General features: G+C 51.7%; 1 protein-coding gene across 1 annotated transcript in view; it reads right to left on the bottom strand.

Annotated features, from left to right (window-relative positions):
* The window catches only part of Cand2 (cullin associated and neddylation dissociated 2 (putative)), a 31221-nt gene extending 22931 nt beyond the window's left edge, over positions 1 to 8290 (bottom strand). Inside the window, exons 1-4 of the mRNA XM_021190534.2 lie at positions 8182 to 8290; positions 2770 to 2913; positions 1985 to 2139; positions 859 to 982 (exon numbers count right to left, since the gene is read on the bottom strand). Coding sequence (XP_021046193.1) covers positions 859 to 982; positions 1985 to 2139; positions 2770 to 2913; positions 8182 to 8249 — 491 coding nt within the window. The 5' untranslated portion in view covers positions 8250 to 8290. The remainder of the gene's footprint in view (positions 1 to 858; positions 983 to 1984; positions 2140 to 2769; positions 2914 to 8181) is intronic.
* Between the last annotated feature and the right edge of the window lie 217 nt (positions 8291 to 8507).

The raw sequence follows: 8507 nt of genomic DNA, 5'->3' as shown, positions 1-8507 counted from the left end.
CCCCGCCACCCTGGATCAGAGACGCCTGATGACAAGAGCCCTCCCCCACCCCGCCACCCTGGATCAGAGACGCCTGATGACAAGCGCCAGTGAAGGACAGCTGTCACCCACATGCTGTGAAACCTCTCAACTCTGAAACCGTTATGGGACCCCACTCCGCCATAGAGGCCTAAACTCTGCTTAAAGCCCACCATATTGGGTCCCCCTCCCCATTCCTAAAATAGGGCTTCTTTGTATAACAGCCTCGTCTGTCCTAGAACTTTCTTTGTTGAACAGGTTGGCCTTGAACTCATAGAGATCTGCCAGCCTCTGTCTCCGGAGTACTGGGACTAAAGATGTGCACCATCACACCTGGCCCTTCTAATCTTTTAATCAAAAAGGCAATCTGCATCAGTGTCCCCTTGAGCCCCAAACCCTTCCACAATCCTCTCCTGCCTCTGCCCTCTGTGATGCCCTAGATCTGCTGGGCCCATGGAGACTCAGCTCCAGTAAGATCCCCTTGCCAGCTGGGCTGGGGCCTTTTCAGCTTGGGCCCTATACTTGACCTAATCACTCTACTATTATATTTAGTTGGCCACCGGCCTGTGAGTTCCTCCCCAGGAACAACGCAGACACACCAATATGCTAGCACCTAACCTTTCCTGCCCCCAGAACAAATGCACACGTCACTGGAAATTTACTGACTGTGTGACCTTGGAGCTAATGACCTCCCAGAGCCTGTTCCACAGTGTGACACTGCTGCTTTCTTTGCAAGGCTGCTGGGTGACTAAGGAGTCCTAAGCACAGGGCCTGGCACGCAGGCCACTCATCTCAATCTTGCCTGTCCCCATCCTTCTTGCCTAAAGTGACCTCGCTCACCTGCTCAGCATGTCAGAGAGGATGTCCAGGGCTTCCAGCTGCACAGCCACATCCTCCTGCTGGGCGATGGCACTGGTAAGCTGGCCTGTGATCTTGCGGCACACATTGATAGCCAGCCCCGAGCCTATGCAGGGTGCAAGTAGAAGGGTAAGGCCCTGGGTTGGGAAGGCAGTGCCAAACTCTGGACTGCTCGTGCTTCTGAACCCATATCCCCCAGATATCTGTGGTTTAGGGAAGCCTGGGCGTCAGTGGTCCAAGGCCGACCCAAGTCTACAACTTGGGAACAAGTCTACAACTTGGGAACAACTACAGGGATCAGCTCTAAGGAAGGTGACAAACCAATGGTTGAGCTGCTGGCTGGCTCACACACCAGAGAGGGAGATAAACACTTCTTTTCCCAGGCCTTGCTACTAGCAATGGCCAGGTGGCCCAGCTCAGGCCTGTGCAATCCACTGGGAAAATGCATCTTTTCTTACAAAGGAGAGAACATGGATGAAGAATGTGACTCTGTCAGACTGAGTTACAGAACCACTACCAGGATGGGCAGGAGTAGCTGGGCCTAGCACATCTAAGTCCCTGCATTTAGTCTCCAGCACTACCACCAGAAAAAAGGAGAGAGGGGAAGAAGAGGAAGAAGGGGAGGAGAAGATCGGCTGCAGCAGTCATCCCTCCAGAGATCACAGCAAGTCTTTAAGCTGCCATGACTTCGAGCTCTTTCCTTGTGGCTGGAAGCATTCCTGACAAACAGGCAGCCATAAATATAAACTGATCTGTGTCTGAAATTTTTACTACTGAGGGACCCAAGTAAGTCTTTTTACTTTTCTGAGCCCCCTCTCTTTAAATTTGAGACAAGGTCTTACTATTTAGCCCTGGCTGTCCTGGATCTATGTAGATCAGGCTGACCTCAAACTCATACTGATGCATCGCCTCTACCTCCAGGATGCTAAGATTAAAGGCATAGGCCACTACTTACTGAAGATACTTAATATAGGCGTAAGCACTGGGTGAGGAGAAATAGACACACAGAAAGCACGCTGTGATGTGGTGTGGGCTTCCCAGAGAGGAGTCGCCAGGCCTCAGTATCTGAGACGTCAGTGGGCTGAGGAGCAGTACCGGGCCTGGGTACCTGTGGCAGTGGGAGGCAGCTCTGTAAGTACGGTCTTGAGGCCAATGCCAGCGATGTCCCGGAGCTGCTCCTTGTCTGACCGCATGTTGGCACAGAGGGTGTCCACAATGGTCTCCACTTGGTACTCCTTCACCTTGCCCACCAGGGGACCCAGGCTGAGACAGACAGAGGAAGGGACAAGGGTCCAGGAACTGTAGGCATGCCTTAAGCCAGGCTGCCCGCTATGTTCCTCTCAATCTTTTGGGGACACACATACTGAGGAAAGACCTCAGCTCAACAGAAAACTTTCTTGCTAGGAACGTGGTTCACCCAAGTCTGTGATTTGCATCTTATCCTGGGGTCCCACAGTGCCCCAAAGCAAGGGTCCTCACACCTGAGCTGGTGTCACATCTCCCAGGGGATTACTAAACAGTTGCTGAGCCACCCCAGAGGGTCTAGGTGGGGCCTTCCAATGCACATCTAACTGGCTCCCACTTTCTGATGCTGGTCATCAACCTGAGCTCTGGAGCCTCATTTCTCAAAGCCTGGTCCAGATCATTACTTGGGGCTCTCTCAGAGTTACAGAACTAACTCCCTCTCATCTTCTCTTCCCCATTTCCCTTCCTATTCCCTGGATCACCTCCCACAGAACTTAGATTTGAACTCTTGGCATAGGGTCAACCTCTGAGGAATGCTGGCTAAGCCACCATCTGACCCTGCTATGGGCCCAAGAACGGCCTGATGATTCTCACAGGCTGCATCCTAGGGGCAATGGCCCTCCCCCAAGTCACCCCCACTCCACTCACCACTTGACAGCCAGGTTCTGCACCTCACCACTCCTGTCCTCCAGGAGCCGCAGGAGCGTCCTCACCACCTTACGCTCGCTATCCTCATCCAGCTGGATGGAGTCTTTCTGCAACTCTGACATCAGGTCACTGGTAGCCATGAACCTGGTGTAGGGGCAGGGGGAAAAGAGCAGCTTCAAGGCCCGGATAATACGGTGCCCTCTCTCAGAGTTCCCCAGAAGTAAACCTCAGTGCAAGGGTTTAAAGGCAGGTGGGTAATCAGGACTGTGGGCAGGGCTGAGCCATCTCAACTAGATCAGCTGCCACAAGGTGGGAGACTGAAACAGGAGGACTGGCTAAATCACTGTATACCCTTCCTAGTGCTGCCACCCTTTGATATAATAGGCTCGTCATGTTGTAGTGGCCTCCAACCATAAAACTACTTCATAACTTCGTAACTGTAATGTTGCTACTACTATGAATCCTAACGCAGTATCTGACATGCAGGGTATCTGATAGTGACCCCCAAAGGGATCACGACCCACTTTGAGAATCACTGGAAGCCTGTGGTCTGGGAACTGGGGGGTTCTGCCACTGCCACTTCAAAAGCTGGAATTCGTGCAAGTCACTTGCCCTCCCTAATCCTTGGTTTACCTGTTTGAAAAAATGTTGCTTCAGCATTTAAGAGCACTTGCCAGCCAGGCAGTGGTGCTACACACCTTTAATCCCAGCACTTGGGAGGCAGAAGCAGGCGGATCTGCAGGTTCAAGGCCACCCTGGTCTATACACTGAGTTCCAGGACAGCCAGGGCTACACAGAGAAATCCTATCTCAAAAGCCAAAAGCAAACAGAAACCACAGAAACAATGCTCTTGCAGAGAACCTAGTTTTGGTTCTCAGCACCCGCACGAGGTGACTCCCAACCACCTGTAACTCTAGTTCCAGGGCCCGAGCTTCTCTTCTGGCCTCTAGAACACTGGATGTATAGTATAAGCACTACTACACAGAAAAGAAAAATAAATAAATTATATATATATATATATTTATTTATTTATTTTATTCTTTGAGACAGGGTTTCTCTGTATAGCCCTGGCTGTCCTGGAACTCACTTTGTAGACCAGGCTGGCTTTGAACTCAGAAATCCGTCTGCCTCTGCCTCCCAAGTGCTGGAATTAAAGGCGTGTGCGCCACCACTGCCCATCAATAAATCTTTTTAAAATATCTTTTTAAATTGAGGGAGAAAATGTGAATTAGGCTTTGATTATAGGGTTGTGGGGTCCATGACACGCACCCAGTTATTGTCATGTGCCATTCACATTTCACAGTAACAACTCCATGGCAGAGTCAGATGTGGAGCAGAAGCACCTCTAGATGCAGAGATGCGCCTTGTTCAGGCATTTGCCCTTAGCAAGTATCTGAATTTGTGCCCCTCATCCAAGAGGCTTGTTCATCACAGCTAGGCCCAGCTCAGCTTCTCGGACGAGTAGAGGCTTTGATCTAGGAATAGATATTTCCAATCCTTAGGTAGTGTTCAGGGACACAGATCTGTTTATTAATTTGTTTGGGCTTTTTGTTTGCTTTGTTTTGTTTTTGAGACAGGTTTCACTATGTAGGCTGGCCTGGAACTCACTCTGCAAGCCAGGCTAGATTCAAACTCATAGAAATCCCCTTGCCTCTGCCTCCAAAGTGCTAGAATTAAAGTCACAGGCCACTATGCCTGGCTAGCCATGAACACTTTTAAAAACATGCATATTTTGGAGCCCAGAGCTAACTGTTGACCAATACTCCCTTAGCTATAGGACTGGGTGTCACCCACCCCCAGGCAGGTGAGGCCTTGAGGCCTTCTTAAAAAGGCCTGCTGCTGTCCTGAGCATCTGGCTTACCCTGGGAGTTCAAGTCAGAAGGCAACAGACAATGGAATGAAGGGGCCTCAGGATGCATCACTCCTGCTGGAATGAAGAGGACAGAGCAGAGGACCTCCTAGCTGGCTGCCCTCAGCTGTGTGCGGCTTACAAACATGTTCTCCCCTGGGTAGATTACTCACCAATATCTGAACACCATTAAAGTATCCTTCTAACCCCCAGAAACAGAAGATCTAAGTACAACTGGGTCTCTACTTAGCGCACTAACTGCAGAGGACTTCTCAGGGCGCCGACGCCCATAGGCTACCGTGCTTGCACAGGAACGGGGACTTGAGGGGAAATGAGCCAGAGCAGGAGAGATGCTACAAAGAGGAGTCCAGGGAAAGCCTGCTTCCCGTCTGTCACCACTGGCGTGGGGTCCCAGCCCTCACACTGCCGGCCCAGGCCTGCTGCTTGATATCATGGCCGCCCACAGAACCTGGAGGGACCCTGTCCATGCCACCATTTCTTAATTTTGGACCTAGCTGACCTTCCGCTGCATGGGGCCCCAATGGGCCTGCCAAACTCCCATGCACTCACTGTCTCAGTTAAGGTTTCTACGGCTATGATAAAGATCATGACCAGAGCAACTTAGGAAGAAAAGGGTTTATGTCAGCGTACACTTCCACATCACAGTCCATCACTGAGCCTGGAACTGAGACAGAGGCCGTGGAGGTTTAAAAGCGTGTGCCACTACGCCCGGAGAGGCCATAGAGGAACGCTGCTTACTGACTTACAGGCACAAGCGACTCTTCCAACTTGCTTCCTTATTATATCCCCAGGACCATCTGGCCAGGGCTGGCATCACTCACAACGGGCTGCACCCTCCCCAGTCAATCACTAATTAAAAAAAAAACGGACCACAGTCTATCTCTAGACCAATCTTATTGAGGCATTTTCTCAATTATGGTTCCCTCTTCTCAGGTGACTTTAGTTTGTGTCAACCTGACTTGGAAAACCAACTAGCACGCCCGTCAAGCGTTTGATGCAAATGTTCCTGCTTCAGGGGTGATCCTGATCGCCATGACCGACATACACCTAAGCATTACAGTCTCCCTAGAGAGATCACTTCAGGACTTGGCACCCCTCCCTGACAGCACTTTTCTCCCGTACAGCAACAAAGAACACGTCATCAGACTTTCACACACACACACACACACACACACACACACACACACACACACACACACAATACCCCCCATATATACACACACATAATACCCCCCATACCATGCACATACACACACACATATATGAATACATATACTTCCACAAACATACATACATAAATATACACACATACATCTTGCACACACATGAACACATGTGCGTTCACACATAACCCTTGCTCAGCAGGCTCACATCTGATACTCCAAGCTCAACAAGGAACAGGTCTGAAAAGAGAGCAGGGTGAGGGCAGGAGAGTTTGCGCTCAACAGACCTTGAGCAGAGGTGTGGATCGAGGCCCCTTTTTTAGAGAGTGTGTGTGTGTGTGTGTGTGTGTGTGTGTGTGTGTGTGTGAGAGAGAGAGAGAGACATATTAGATATCCTGCATCAAATATTTACATTAGCATTCCTAACAATAGCAAAATTATAGTTATGAAGTAGCAACCAATTAATTTTATGGTTGGGGGTCACCGCAACACGAGGAACTATATTAAAGATGTGCAGTGTTAGGAAGGTTAAAAACCACTGGCTTAGAGCTAAGCAGCCTCATGGAAACCCGAACCCAGAAATCAACATTCAGAAATAAACCTCAGCATTTCAAACACCTCAGGTCTGCAGACACCACTCTCAGAGGAAATGTCATGGTGCTGGGGTTGTGGTGATAATAATTTGACAAGCTAGAGCTCCAAAGTGGAGCAAGGCTTTAAGTAAACATACTTGTCTTGTCTTATCAGTGAGGTAAAATTTGGCCAGCTGCCTCCTTAACCCCGAGCCTTCAGATCTCTCAAGTTCCTGGTTTTCTCAGTCAAGAGTCTGATCCCCAAATAAAACTGAGAACCAAGGCTGGCTGTCCCTTGCCTGGAACCCCAGTCAGACATTCCCCGCTGGGAACCGTAAGCCATGGTCTCCTGTCATGTGAGAGGCAGCACCATAGGACACTGGGACACATGGTGCCTGGACAGCTGGTGGGGGGCAGAGGGGGAGGCTCGGGCACTTGGTATTCAGACTTTTAAAAATAGAAAGGATTCTCATATGCTCAGGGTGGTTTTAGGTGTCCTCAACGCTGCTGGCTGGGACAGATTTAAAGGGCTTCTCAGGCCCTGCGTGATAGGGCCAACTCCCTGATAGGCCCAGGAGTCCTTCCCTCAGCTCTGGCAGGCCATGTGACTTTGAGTAAGTCAAAGCCCCTCCAGACTTCTGGAGAACAGAAAGAACCTGGGCCCAAAGAACACTCTACCAGGACCTGCCCCGTGTCCCTGCACAGAGTCAGGACAACCATTCACAAAGCACTTACCTGCTACCTAAAGCACAAACTGTAGCTAAGGCTCAGAGGGGGTGGAGTACTTTGCCCATCACTTACAGAGCTGGTTAGTGATGGCTGCGGAGACCTGAAGCCACGGCAAAGGACCCAAAGCCCTACGACCACTATGGGAACGTGGGGCTGCAGAGAGGGAGGTTTGAGGACTGTATTTACAGGACACGGTAAAGGTCAGACCACACAAATAGGCTTCTGGCCCCTCAGGACTGGCTACATTGGGAACCCCACTGATACCTCCATCTCTGCTTGGCCCTACCTTTAGCATTGTATCCAGGCCCTTCATGTCCCTGAACCTCAGTTTCTCTGTTTGTAAATGGAGGGATAACGACTGTGACATGACTCAGAGCAGGTGCAGTGTCCTCTCGACTTGAGGGTATACAACTGGCCAACCCCCTTTTGTCACCGAACCTCAGTTTCTCCTGCAAGATGAGGGGCTGCACCAGATATTCCCATCCTTCTTGCCAACTCTGTTCCTGTGCTTCTTCGGTGTTTGGAGAGGAGGATAGGAGAAAAAGAATGGGGGGAGAGAGGCAGCCCTCACCCCAACCTTTGCTTCCTGCTCTAAACCATCTTGGGGGAGGAGGGGAATGAGGAAGATGGGGTGGTGATGAGGGGCCAGGGAGAAAAGGCACGGGATGAAGGAAGAGAGATGAAAGAAAGTAAAGTTAGGGTTAGGAGACCCGGCAGGGGTACAGGGTGCGGGGGATGGGGTAACCTAGAGACCGGGCAGAAGTTTAGCCTTGGATGGAGGTTGTGCAGGAAAGGGGCCTGTTTCAATGAGGGTCAGAAGAGGACCGCACTGGGTTCCAAAGAGAGGCCGACGGGGACTTCAGTGGAGGGCCTGGGGGGGCGCCCAGTGTTGGGGACTTGAGAGGCCAGCACAGCAAAGGCGGGAAGAGGCTGGGGGCGGGGCAGCAGGCCCAGCCAGGCCCAGGCGAAGAGGCCGGGGGCTCCCACAGGGGTCCGCAGGGGGAGGCCGGGGAGCAGAGGGGCGGCCGGGACAGGCTGAGACCCCTGAAAACGAGTCCCGAGCCGCCGCGGGGCGCACCTGAAGTCTTTGTCGCTGGACGTCATCTTCTCCAGCAGGCTGGAGATGTAGAAGGCACCGGTACTCATGCTGGCTGCGCCGCGGGGTTGCGGGTCGAATCGAATATGGCGGCGCGGCCTCCCCTCCCCTCCACCACGCCCCCTCCCCCACCGGCCACGCCCCTTCGCTCTCCCTCACCCCTCCTGTCCCGAGCAGGACTGAAGTAACGGGCCTGGCCCCCTCTCCTGGAGAGCTCTGCTCAACTTGGGCTTGCACACTCCAGAGACCAGCAGCTCACCACCGGGCACTGACCACACCTTCTCCTGATTGTGCCTTGAGGACCCCTT

Source organism: Mus pahari, chromosome 2 (assembly GCF_900095145.1).
Source record: "Mus pahari chromosome 2, PAHARI_EIJ_v1.1, whole genome shotgun sequence".
Taxonomy (NCBI): Eukaryota; Metazoa; Chordata; class Mammalia; order Rodentia; family Muridae; genus Mus; species Mus pahari.
This window is presented reverse-complemented; position numbering and strand designations above follow the sequence as displayed.